Source organism: Chiloscyllium punctatum, chromosome 26 (genome assembly GCF_047496795.1).
Source record: "Chiloscyllium punctatum isolate Juve2018m chromosome 26, sChiPun1.3, whole genome shotgun sequence".
NCBI lineage: Eukaryota > Metazoa > Chordata > Chondrichthyes > Orectolobiformes > Hemiscylliidae > Chiloscyllium > Chiloscyllium punctatum.
Window position 1 is genome coordinate 56,662,562 of NC_092764.1, and position 14,000 is coordinate 56,676,561.

Below are 14,000 nucleotides of genomic sequence, written 5' to 3' on the forward strand. Positions count from 1 at the left end.
CATTTTAGAGGAACCTTGATTATCGCTAGTTAATCGATGCTGGATAACTTAGTTAGCCATGCATAGGGATGTTGCGATGTTGTTCGGATCATTCGAAATTCAGTTGATAGAGCGAAAGATAATAGAGGTTCCTCTGCAAAACCAAAAGCACTTCCTAATTTATTTTCTGCTTCCTTTGTTTTTTAAAAATGTGCAAATTACACTCATCGTAGCCTTACTAACAGTGTAGGGGTTCACTTATTAAATTACACAATAAACTAGAGGTAACTACATTCCTTTAGTTGGTTCTTGATGTTGGCCTCTTCCTGATTATTGCAACATTAAACTTATTTTGTCAACTATGTTCACAATGTTCAAGAAAGTGAACGGGTGCTGACCTTAATAAGTGAAGGATTGCAGTACAGGTACACAATCCTTTATCCAAAGTCCTTGGGGCCAGTTGTTTTTGGGATTTTGGAATTTTTCAGATTTCAGAATAAATGACGTTTTCACACTGAAATTTAAAAAATTACCACACACCTGATCCACACTTGACTAGGTATGAGTGCTGAGACACAACGGGCGCCTGCCAGTGCTGGGCCGTGCTGCCGCATCACATCTGTGTGGAGTTTGCACATTCTCCCCGTGTCTGCGTGGGTTTCCTCCGGGTGCTCCGGTTTCCTCCCACACTCCAAAAATGTGTAGGTCAGGTAAATTGGCCATACTAAGTTGCCCGTAGTGTTAGGTAAGGGGTAGATGTAGGGGTATGGGTGGGTTGCGCTTCAGCGGGGCGGTGTGGACTTGTTGGGCCGATGTTGCCTAGTATGGAAAGTGCTAGCTATGAAGAGAGGTTGATTAAGTTAGGATTGTTTTCATTAGAAAAAAGGAGATTGGGGGACCTGATTGAGGTCTACAGAATCATGAAGGGTGGATAGAGATAAGCTTTTTCCCAGGATGAGGGATTCAGTAATAAGAGGTTACGTGTTCAAGGTGAGGGGAGAAAAGTTTAAGAGGGGTATATGTGGAAAGTACTTTGCACAGAGGGTGGGAGGTTGCTGGAACGCATTACTAGCAGAGATGGTAGAAGCAGGCATGGTAGATTCATTTAAGGTGTGTCTGGACAGATGCTTGAGTAGGTGGGAGCAGAGGGATACAGATCCTTAGGAATTGGGTGATAGCTTTAGACGGTGGATTTGGATCTGCACAAGCTTGGAGGGCTGACGGGCCTGTTCCTGGGCTGTAAATTTTCTTTGTTCTTATTCTTGTCATTTGCAGTAAGATTTCCTTATTCTTAAATACAAATCTCTGGAAATAAGGGCCAGCATTCCATTAGTCTTCCTGAATACCTGCTGCACCAGTGTGCTAACTCGCCTGTTAGGAAGCACCTGTACACACACAGGGTGGTAATGCTTGGAACTCTATTCCACAAATGGCAATGGATGCTGGATGGATCATTTGTTGGTTTTTTTTCCTATCTGAGATGAATACATCTTTGCTAGGCAAAGATATAAAGGATATGAAAAGCCCAAATGGAGTTAGGCCACAGATCAGCCATGATGCCATTGATTGGCAGAGCAGGCTTCAAGATCGGAATAGTATTTTCCTGTTGCTATGTTGACTTCCTCAGCTACCTGCATTCCCAGAGTTTTAGACGATTTTGTACCATGGGTGCGTACTATATCTTGCAATCTTAAATTTCAGTTAAAAATGGATCTGTTTCATTTGGATTTTGCATGGATGTATATCAGATGACAATTTCCTAGGTTTGACCAATGTTCTGTTGAGCTTGTAGAACTGTCCACTGAATCAAATGTGTAGTCTAGGTTAGTGGTATATATCCTACAATTTGCTTGCATTGTGTCACATTCAAATGATTTGGCTTAACACTTATTTTGGCCAATTTCTCTTTACTACTGTACGATTTAGTGGACTTTTGGAGAGAGGATTGCAAAGTTGGGGAAGATATACTTAACCTGTGTTAAAGCTTGGTTAGATGTAGCACAGGTATATAGCACCCAAAAGGGAGTAGATATGATCAATTTAGGTGAGAAAAATGTGCGGCATAATTGCTGATGTGAATTGGTTGAGCTGAACACACTTACTGTGTATATCACATATAATCCTCTGCATTTATAATCCTTGGGTCTGAATTCTTCCCAGGGTACTGGAAACAAAATCTGAATTTGTCTCTCTAGATGCTATATACCATCTGCAAGCTGCATTGGAGCAATTTATTGAGGCTGTGTTGACAGCAGCTTTCAAACTTGCAACCTCTGCTTAGAAGGAAGGGTCGTTTTAAGATAGAAAAGTTATACCTTAAGTTGCATGTTATTCTGTGAAACATATTGTCATTTTTTGATTGTTACGTTGAACTTCCTACCTAAACAGCTCTGGGAGTAGTTTTGCTACATGGGACTGTTGTGGTTCAGGAAGATGACTCTTCATCTTTGAGGGTAACATGCGTTAGGAGTAGATGCTGGACTTTCTGGTGATGCCCGTGAGCCTGTGAATGATTTCCCAGCTCTATTTTTAATACAGTCTTGGCTTGAAACCTACAACATATGATTCAGCAGAGGACGGCAACCTTAATTTATAACCTTGGATAAAAGTTGGTTTCTCTACATGCTATGATCTAAAGTTGATTTTAAGAAATCTATTGGCAAGATCTGCAGATATTTGCTGAAGCTGGATATCAGAAATAGGATAGTGTTCATTTTCCCCATGTTAATGTGTCTCAGTTCAGTTGCCACAAATGGCAAAACAATTCTATTTGAGGTGATTTGTGCCATCAAACTGCATATAGCAATATGGTAGACTACAGGAAGGAAGTACATGAAAGTCTACTCAACTTGTTGGCCTGCAATTTATTTTCCACTCCTTGTTTAGTGGTGATCTCTATTTTGCTGGGATGAAGAAGTATTGTCTCGTGGAATATTTAACAGTTAATTTTATGTGCATCCTGTCACATCTTACAGATCTAAAGCTTCACCTCCAGAGCACAGACTATGGCAATTTCCTGGCAAATGAGGCCTCCCCACTCACTGTGTCAGTGATTGATGACAAGTTGAAGGAGAAGATGGTGGTAGAATTTAGGCATATGAGGAACCATGCATATGAACCCCTGGGCAGCTTTCTTGATTTTATTACGTGAGTAAAAAGTCTTCTGAATCGGTCAAAATAATGCAGGACAGCAATCTTCCTTGGTTTTAAGGATAATGTTTGTATCCTATTTTCTCTAGTTGTCTGAGCTGTCGATCCTTCCTCAACCAACAACCAAAAATTGATTAACTGCATAATCAACTCATTGCTATTTGGGTTTGAGTACAGTTCATTTGTGTTTACCTGAATACAGGTGGTGATTATTTCAAGACTGGTTAATTGGACACATTCCTGTTTGGATATTAACAGGTGCTATGTAAATGCAAAAGCTTTATTAGTGATTTAGGTCCCAGTCTTTATCGTGATAAAGTCCTAAAATACTAATGAGCGTGAAGTACTCCCAGAATTGCACCATCCAAATCAAAAGCAAAATTTGATGCCTGACCATCCATATTCCACTGCTTTCTATATTCTAATTCAAACAAGTATTGAAAATTGAAATGTCAGTCGCCAAATATTATTCTTTGCACCAAGAGCAAGAATACACTTTGAAAGTGGACAGCAAGAAGCTTTAGAGAAGATAGTTGGCAAAAATTGTTTCGTGACTATTGAATACAACTATTATATTGATTATGATTTACAAATTGGTTGGCAGCTTGTTGCATTTAAAATATTGTACTCCTTTCAGGATATACATTTTTGTTTTAAAAGCATTTTGGAACACCGTCCCAACCATGATTAACTGAAATAGAGCAATTGCTTTTCAAAAATGACTGCTATCTTAACCAACACATGAACCTTAATGCTGCCCAGTAAAAATGTTGTAGAATGGCTCTTGTGCAATGGTAGTGTTCTTATTGCTGAGCCAGGAGGCCTGGGTTCAATTCCCACCTGATCTAAAGGTGTATAATAACACATTTGGACAGGTTGATTTAAAAAGAAATGTTATGAGAAGAAGGTTTCTTCACTGGATGATTTTAAGACATTTGCAAGATTACAAGTTGCCTGAAGTATTGACATTTAAGTATCAGATTGACTTTGCTATTCGCCTCAATCAGGCTTGCTTGTTTAAGCTTCCAGGTAAGCTTTAAGATCTCTTTGCTGGCTTTCAGTGTTTGAATGCTTTGAATGTACTGCACATCTCATACTGACTCCCACCCACTTTTCTTTTTAAACCTTTGAAACTTGCCACTTTGACCCAGTTAATTTTCCTTCCTACTTATTCATTTTCTATTCCCTTTATGTCAATAATAGTGGAATCAATCTTTAACCATAATTTTCTTACATTCACAATTTCCTTCAAAAAATGTTTTATTCCCCATTTTCAAAAACTTAATCTATCTCATCTTGACTTGCTGCTTTCTTTATCTCCCTTGTGTTTGAGGTCCTGCTATTGTCAAATCCTCCTCCATTTCTTGAAGTGCTTTATGATATTTGCTACACTAAAGGCAAATGATCTTAATCATTGCATTCTAATTTTACAACAGTCTGGCATTCTTTTTTTTAAAAAAAACTCAGGTTTCAGACTGAGCTCTTTTATAAGTTATTAATGTATAATTTTATTGATACAGGTACAGCTACATGATTGACAATGTCATTCTCCTGATTACTGGAACATTACACCAGCGATCCATTTCTGAGTTAGTTCCAAAATGCCATCCCTTAGGTAGCTTTGAGCAGATGGAAGCAGTCAATATTGCCCAGACGCCAGCAGAACTTTACAATGCCATCTTGGTTGATACACCTTTAGGTAAGGTATGATTCTAAAGATTTTTTTTAAATAGAAAACTCCTAATGAGAGAAGTTGTTTAATTACTCTGACCCAAGAGCATGAGTGAAAGCATTTTTCTGAAGAGAGCTAAAGGGTGATTACTTTAAAGAAATTGCTATGTTTGTGAAAGCCAGCCAAGCTGCAGTCACTTAAAGGGACAAACATTGAGCATGCTTAAGATTGCGCAGTGCTGTTTTATTGAGTTCATTAAATGGAAAGTTAAGTTCATTGTCTTTATGCTGGGTTGCTTAGTTATTTAGTGAGTACTGCAAAAATTTACGGTACTGATTGAGTTGAGTTATGTTCCTCATTGCACCTAGTCCTTCAATTAGGACATGTTATAGCTGTGTATAAATTGGAAGAGTGACCTGCCTGCATCTCCACGGTGTTAATGACACTGACCAGAAAGAACAATTAGCCTGTTAAAAAGTAAATATAAAGGCAAAGAATGCATATGAGAGTTGCAAAGGACGGGGCTTGAATTGAAAACATTTACTTTTGGAACATGTCAGTACATTGCCTCCATAAAATTTAAAGATCTAGAGCACTGCGTGAACAAATTGCAATCTTATTAAAGCTAGTTTGCATGTAATACTTTGACCTCAGAAATAAAAATGGGGTTATCGTTTGTGTTCAAAGGTCAAATGTTCTTTTAAAATCAATAGCACTACTGTAGAAAATCGAAATATCCTGCTGCTGTGTTTGGCACTAAAACATTAGCAACAGCCTTAAGCTAGCAGTGCCAAATGGATAATTACATCTCTGCCTCCTCCTGAGGTCCCCAGCATCACAGATGCCAGTCTTCAGCCAACTTGACTCATTCCAAGTGATATCAAGAAACAGCTGGAGGCACTAGAAACTGCAAAATCTATGGGCATTGGCAACCTTCCAACAATAGTATGGAAGACTTGTATTCCAGAACTTGCACCCTGAGCCAAGCAGTTCAGCCACAACACTGGCATTTACCTGACAATGCGGAAAACTTCTCCGGTATGTCCTATACACAAAAAGCAGGACAAATCCAATCTGAACATTTGATGGAAGTTGACAAAAGTAGAGTGATCAAGTGGCAAGCTCCAAACCATTTACCACCCTAACTTGGAAGTAGATCACCTTTTCTTCAATGTCATTGGGTTCAAAATCTGGAGCTCCCTCCCCAGTGGTGGTGGTGTTTTACTTACACCAAATGTAAGAAGTCACCTTCTCCAGGGCAACTAGGAATGGGCTAAAATGCTTCATCAGTGATGCCCATGTCCCATGAGTGAATTAAAAATTAGTGAGAAAATGGCATTTAAGAATTGTACTTATACACAGTATAATATACAATAGAATACATTAGCATACTGTGCCCCAAGAACGTGTTATCCTTGATCTTCCAGCTTCTTACAGGGTATTAAGTACAAAACATCCAGAAACCAGTCTCAAAAGATTTTGGATCCTCCAATCTACTGTGTTTAAAAATCACACAACACCAGGTTATGGTCCAACAGGTTTAATTGGAAGCACTAGCTTTCGGAGCGCCGCACCTTCAGGTAGTTGTGAAGGACACAGTTGTAAGACGCAGAATTTATAGCAAAAGTTTACAGTGTGATGTAACTGAAATTATACATTGAAAAATCACACTGTAAACTTTTGCTATAAATTCTCCGTCTTACGTTTGTGTCCTCCACAGTCACCTGACGAAGGAGCAGTGCTTCCAATTAAACCTGTTGGACTAAACCTGGTTTTGTGATTTTTAACTTTATTCACCCCAGTCCAACACCGGCATCTCCAAATCCTGACCAATCTACAGTAGTGTGTTAGAAACAATACTTTGTATAACATAAAAGGCCGCAGACACTACTGTTAGATTTTAATGAGTATTGATATTAAAAGTGCACGTAACTGCAAGTTTACCAAGTGAGAGAGGCTATTTGTGTGAACACTTAGTTGACAGGACAGGTCATGTCATATCCATTACAGTTTGGGCTACTTGGAAAATAAGCCTGTTTTGCGAATCTTTTAGCCCCTCAGGCAATCAGAAATATATCTGAACTTAATTTAAAGGTTATAAGATCTGTGATTCTTTCGGCGAGTATCTTATTGGGAGACGCTTGTAATTGACTATGTCTAGGTGATGCAACAGTTAGTGTTTCATGACACAGACTGAACAGAGTCTGTTTTAAAATTCAGTTTCCTGCTGCAGAACTCTGGGAACCTGGATACACAGTAAAATTAGTTCTGTGCTTTCTGAAATATATAATACTCAACTAAATCATTCCGTCCAGATTTTATTAAATGCTTAATGTGAGATTTTCATATTTACTTTGCACTTTATTTAGATTTCAATGAGATTTTTCTTTACAGCTGCATTTTTCCAGGACTGTATATCTGAGCAGGACCTTGATGAAATGAACATTGAAATTATTCGTAATACACTGTATAAGGTAATTGCAAAGTAACTTGTACTTTAAATGAGCTTCTGTTCTCAACAACGTAAAAGATGTCAGTGCTAAGAAATAGAACAGATTCTCATGTTGGGCAGCCAGTATTAGCATCCAGAATGCATAAGTGGGTGCAACAGATTTGCCATAAATACCCTCTATTGTACAATTTCCATAAATGTGAAGCACAACTAACAAGAGGAAACCTCAACCTTTTAAAATGTACTTGAATGAGCACTTCAAATTTTTAATATTCAAGGCTATGCACTAAGTGCTGGAAAGTGGGATTAATGTAGATTTGGCGTAGTTTTGTTTTGGTGCAGACTCCATGGGCTAAAGGGTCTCTCCTGTACTGTCTGATGTTATGAGGGTGCAATGGATTTTGTAAATCCTGTAAACACCAAAACGTGAGTGTTCTGAGACAACTATTGTTAGTAATAGAATTTTGGCAGTTTGGCAAAGTATGCGTGGAAACTGATCTATGAAGGCTGGTCAAGTTAATTTCAATGCAAGACCTTTTTTTGGTGATGTTTGGAATATATATACTGTTTTCATTACAGGAGTGAAAAGCAGATGAATGCAATTTTCAACATTTTGAGTCTTGGAATACTGGCATATGTTGTCTCTATGAAATTTATGGATATTTTGCATGATTAGTCAGAAGCATAATTTTTATCAGTTAGTGCTAAGTGTTAATGTGGCATCTATTGTAATACAATAAAGTAAAATTCAAATCTGCCAAAACTCAAACATATTGTTTATGCACCCATATGTAATGTGATAAAAGGCTGTCTGAGCACAAAACAGTGCAGGTTGTTCTGCAATAACATGTGTTTCATCAAGGCGAATTCATTTTAATGCACTTGACAAATAGGGAATGCTTTTTCTAAAATGTGAACTTTTAAATGTGTTGGCTAAAGTGTGATCATATCGCCAACACTTATTTGTCATGCACAATTCTTATATAGTGCGGGCTTGCACAGGAACGTGACTATAACCTTAAAGAAGAAATGACTGTGCTTCCATGGAAATCATTGTTTTTGAGAGAGATTCTAGTGAAGTTTCATGTATGTTCGAACAACATTTTTGCTGAATGTCTCTCGACCACAATAGGTTTGAGATATGAAAGTGGGCATTACTAGACTTTTACGACATGACTTTTGGAAGCTTGTTTCTATGTAAGTGACTTGTGTTTTCCTTGTTCCTCCACTGTCAAACCCTAAGGCCTATCTTGAATCATTTTACAAGTTTTGCAAGACATTGGGAGGTACAACTGCTGATGCAATGTGTCCTATTTTGGAGGTGAGTTTTTAAGTAGCAATACACAATGCTCTGAAACATTTTATTAATGTTAGTTTAAACTTGATGTATTATGTTGAAAGATTAAGCACAGCACCTCCGTGGTTAACGGAGGCCTCACAACACCAGGGCCTCTGATTCAATTCCACCCTCAGGCAACTCTATGTGGGATTTGCACATTCTCCATGTCTGAGTGGGTTTCCCCTCCTCCCCTCAGTCCAAAAATGTGCAGGTTAGGTGGATTGGTCATGCTAAATTGCCCATAATGTCCAGGGAAGTGCAGGCTAAGTGGATTAGCCATGGCTAATGCAGGGTTACAAGGATAGAGTGGCAGTTGGGTCTGGGTGGACTTGATTGGCCGAATGACCTGTTTCCACATTAAAGATTCTAAGTCTAACTAAAAGGCTGCCATGATTAAGTTTTTTTGTATCACTATTTTATGACAGTCAATTCATTCCTTGTATGTTTTCTAAAGCTCTGATTAAATTTAGATTTAGTTTCTTGTTTGTGGTTGAATTTTGAGATTTTAAAACTTTGGCTTTTTCTTCAGAATAAAGATTAAAGCTTAGAATTTGCAGCAGTGGTTATAAATTGGTGTGGAACTGGCAGAAATACCTCAATGTAACTAGATTGTGATTTTATTAGCTTTGATTTAGTTGTGATTTTATTAGCTTTGAACTGAATTTGATGTGTACATAGACAAGCCATTATAGCTGGCCATAAATGAGTGTTTTAAAAAATAAACTCTACAGAATTAAGTCTAACCACTAATTCTCTGTCTCCTAAACCTTGACCAAGTTGCTATTTCAAATTCTAGTTAATTTCTTCTCTCAGAATTGGAACATATTTGTGTTTAGTTAATAAAATGAGTATTTAATCCAACCCAATTTCAATATTTGAGATAAATTTAGCCTGTTTAATCATTGCATATTATTATCTTTAAATTTATTCGAATGTAATAGTATTGTACAAATGTAAGCTGGAACTCTGGAGATTGTCAGGTAATGCCAAATTTGTTGAAGTGGAGTGGGAAGACATCAGATTTCAAGTAACAATGAAATAACATCAGTCAGCTTGGGGTACTAATTCACTAAAGATCAGGAAGTACAATGTCTGGGAGTGCAGATAAAATTGAGATAAAATAACCACCCTTTCCTGCCACATTTTCCCCAGAACAATTCTTCACCACTCTAAATGGTCTTGATTACTCTTGACCTGTGCAGTTTAAAAAGAAACTACCTTTGGATCAGGATATCCCTTGCTTCGTAAAATACTTGGGTGGCAGTGGCCTGATGATGATGTCACTGGACTAGTAATTGAGAAACTAGGCTCATGTTCTTAAATTATGCATTTGAATCCCACAATGGTGGATGCAGTTTGAATTCAACAAAATTTTGAAAATTGAAATCTAACGATGGCCATGTAACCACAGTTGTTTGTCATTTTAGAAGAAAAATCCATCTGTTCAAGAAGGAAATCTACCATGTTTAACATAGCTGACATGTATTACTGCAGACTCAGCAATGTCATTGATACTTAATTAGTCTCTAGGCAAATGTAGGATGAGCAATACAGGTAAATGGTGGCCCAACTGCAATGCTCACATCCCGTGAATAAATAAACAGATTTTTATTGAATATGATGTTTAAGACACTTCCTATTTTGTTCTAAAAGGCTGTAAAATCACAAGCTTAGCTTTGCAATTAGGAAATTTATTTCCATGGTTATGCAACACTAATTGAAGTGTATTAATGTGTTCATATGGACAGCATATGCTGTGCAGATTTGTGTTGAGAAGAAACTAACCTATCGTGAAATTAAAACAAGATTTTTTTCTGTATTATGTAGTTTGAAGCAGACAGGCGCGCTTTCATCATCACCATCAACTCTTTTGGGACAGAGCTGTCTAAAGAAGACCGAGCAAAGCTCTTCCCGCATTGTGGAAAACTATATCCAGAAGGTCTTGCTCAGTTAGCAAGAGCAGATGATTATGAACAGGTGAAGACTGTGGCAGACTATTATCCAGTAAGTACTGCTGGTTTTTGTATTTAAAAATTCTGGGATAAGTTGTGCATGCTAAAATACAGACATATTTGATCTTTAAATAGCTTGCTTTTTTCTGTTACATCCTGCAATAATATTTCATACTTGATGTTCTTTTATTCAAACTTCAATTTTCTTTTAAGAGAGCACTATTTGTTTTTGTTTCAAACCAAGTAATTTAATATTTAAAAGTAGCTAATTTCTTTTAATTTACAATGAACTCTAATACCTCTGATTTCTAGACTGGTTTAGATGTAGAATAAAATACATGTTCAAGGAATTATTGCATTTTCTTTATTTGATGCACTGTAGATGCACATGTTATAAATATAAGCTCCCACTGCAGTAATAGTTTTACTTTACATTTCACAAGACAATTGAGTTGAGTGCCAGATTCCTTCTGTGCTTATTGTTTTTATCCCACAGGAATACAAATTACTGTTTGAAGGCGCTGGCAGCAATCCTGGAGATAAAACCCTTGAGGATAGATTTTTTGAACATGAGGTATTTTATTTTTGTCACACTGAATTAAATGTTGTGTGAGGTGTTGCACTATATTCCCCAATGGCTAAGAGATGTGGCAGAAAAGCACCAATAATCCTGAGTTACCTAATGTATTTTACTGCACAGTTGTATTTTAAAAATTAAAGCATTTTATGTTCAGTCTCTTTGTAATAAGTATTGAATGAAGTATTGCTCAGCAATGCTATGTTAGATGCAGATTAGTACCTTTATGAACTAGATGACAACCACTTAATAAAGCCAGTTCATTCAGATGGCCCACGTTATTCTAGATTCCTTACTGTGGAGGAACCAGAAAAGAGGTGAGGTGACTTTGTTCTTCCTATTCTAGGCATCCAAATCTCAGCATACATGTCTCCTCTTTAATGGTGAAGACTTGACAAGACATTTGATGAAAACCCTTAGGCTTAGAAAATTGCACTAACGTAAGGCAGCCTGTGTTTATGCACTTGCATGTTCTTACGTTTTTTGATTACTGGTGTTTTGATGCAACACAAATATTTTGTTAAATCATCAATAATGTAGAAGTAACATTAATTGTATGTGGCTGACTCCTGTCGAATCGCTGTTTGAGAATGACAGGTAATTTACATGCCATGGATGGAATTTGGAAAGAACTTTCCATTCTTTATTCATCAGCTATTCAGAATCTGGAATTTGAAAAATGCAGATATTCTCATTGTTCAGTAATTCTAACTAGTGTATTAGATGTCTTCCTTACTGGAGTTGGAAGAATGTTTTGTGTTTCAGGTGTTGTAGAAATCCTGTGAAATTCCAATGTAAACTTAGTAGGTTTATGAAGAATAACACTTAAATGACTCTTTCAGTGGATTTTTACAAATCCAGCCACCACCAATTATGGTTGTCCCCAGGTATATAGTTTCTGTGCAACAGTAATCCCCTAGGCAAACACCAGTACAGGGATGGTAGGATGTGTGAACCTGATTTTTTAGTGAACAACTGTGCAAGTACACAGAGGTTTTGAAATTAATACAGTGAGTGGCTCAGGAAGCAGTTTAAATTCTAATCCTCAATTCCACTTTGGTTTACATTAACATTTTTATTTTAAAATGTCTTTGGTGTCTACAACAGTTAAGAGTTCTATCTTGCTAGCATTAATTTTGGATTGTTTTGCAGGTTAAACTGAACAAGTTGGCATTCCTTAACCAGTTCCACTTTGGGGTGTTTTATGCATACGTGAAACTTAAAGAACAAGAATGCAGGAACATTGTATGGATTGCAGAGTGTATTGCACAAAGGCACCGAGCCAAGATTGATAATTATATTCCAATTTTCTGAATTCAGTTTTCTCTTCTGCTCCAATACATGAAATACTAATTGCATTTCATCTCTACTGTTTCTAGTTGGAATACTTTCATTTGTAAAGTGTACATTAAATTTCCTGGATATATTCCATGCTTTTTTTTTTGAAAAGGCTTTGCTGATACTTATGTTTCTCCTTGAAATAAATCTTAATGCAAACTAAATCCTGATTCTAATTTGTAATCTGTGAAGCATTGGCAAGTTGATGTACTATATTCATGAACATTGCTGTTACCTTTGTTTAATGGTATTTGAAAAACTAATTTTCCTAAAATTGTGGAAAATTAGCTTTACAATTTTATATTTTTGGCAAGATTGCAAATGTCAATGCTTTAACATCGCTAATGGAGTAATTGCGACGCAAAATCAAGGCGAGAGGAAAGTTGGCATTGTATTTTCTTCAAATGTTTGAATGCCTTCATAATTTTTTTCGTGATCAGTGGTAGTTTCTCAAGTGCAATGTTTTATTTTCAGAAGATGCTGTAATCAGCATTGAGTAGCTAAAAATTATTTATGTTGAAGCATAGTGTATGAAGTAATTATTATCTCAGTTGTCCCTGAAGAGTCACTTCTGCATGAGGTAAACGTAGTATTACTCCAGCACTCATCATAAACCTGTTTACGTTCGAGAGAATTAGCTGGCTGGGCACATGTTCACAAACAGTTTTGCTTATGTTGAAGCATCAAGTGCAAATTTTGAAATAGATTCATGACTATGGACCTAGAAGTATTTCTATGTGCAATTTGGTAATTCATGTGCAGTGCGTAGAAAGTTCTTAAATTTTGTGTAATAATTAGGATGTAATGCTGAATAACTTCTGATTTGAAATTTAAACAAAAATCCTGTGACTTGTTGACTGCTGTATGTTGTATTTGTGATCAAGTCCTTTAATAAAAATGATGGCTGCTTCCTTGCAGATATATCCAATTAAAATTAACTATTTTGAAATGTGAAACCAATTTAGAATTGGATATTTAATGCAATGTTGTTAAGTCTTTAACATCTTGAACTGTACATTTTTAATCTTACTCAGTTTATAAAAAAAGAGGAGGACTGATTTAAATCTGATTGTATCTCATGCCATCACACTAGCAGAAGTTGGCACTAATGTCCTTAGTGTACCTAAACCTGGTATCTGGTACCAACCCTTATTTTCCATCATATTTCTGTTCATTCTAAATAAACTACTTTAAGGACATGTTAATAAACCTTTGTTCTATTTTCTTTTCATTTTAGCAACAATTCAAATGCTTCAGTTATGTGTTTCCAATCTTAGTTTGTCACTGAGCCTGTACCAAATCAAGTGTAAAATCACAGGAGCATGTTTAGTTTTAGGAGCTAAAATTCTACTTCGATTCATCATCTTCCATCAGATTTATCACCAGTTCTACACATTTTCTTTCAAGTGTGCAACTGCTCCTTTTTTCTTGATTTTGGCTCTTATCATTTAGTAGGCTTGTTATATAACTGAAAAGGATAGTGATAACATTTACTTTCATGATAAGTGTCTCATTCCTTCCAATTCTAATTTTTGGATATT

At 36.6% G+C, this 14,000-nt stretch overlaps 1 protein-coding gene across 1 annotated transcript in view; it reads left to right on the forward strand.

Moving 5' to 3' along the window:
• atp6v0d1 (ATPase H+ transporting V0 subunit d1) overlaps window positions 1–13,668 on the forward strand; it is a 37,304-nt gene extending 23,636 nt beyond the window's left edge. Inside the window, exons 2-8 of the mRNA XM_072547466.1 lie at window positions 2,955–3,126; window positions 4,650–4,828; window positions 7,196–7,275; window positions 8,497–8,574; window positions 10,420–10,596; window positions 11,041–11,118; window positions 12,274–13,668. Coding sequence (XP_072403567.1) covers window positions 2,955–3,126; window positions 4,650–4,828; window positions 7,196–7,275; window positions 8,497–8,574; window positions 10,420–10,596; window positions 11,041–11,118; window positions 12,274–12,435 — 926 coding nt within the window. The 3' untranslated portion in view covers window positions 12,436–13,668. The remainder of the gene's footprint in view (window positions 1–2,954; window positions 3,127–4,649; window positions 4,829–7,195; window positions 7,276–8,496; window positions 8,575–10,419; window positions 10,597–11,040; window positions 11,119–12,273) is intronic.
• The last annotated feature ends 332 nt before the right edge of the window (window positions 13,669–14,000 follow it).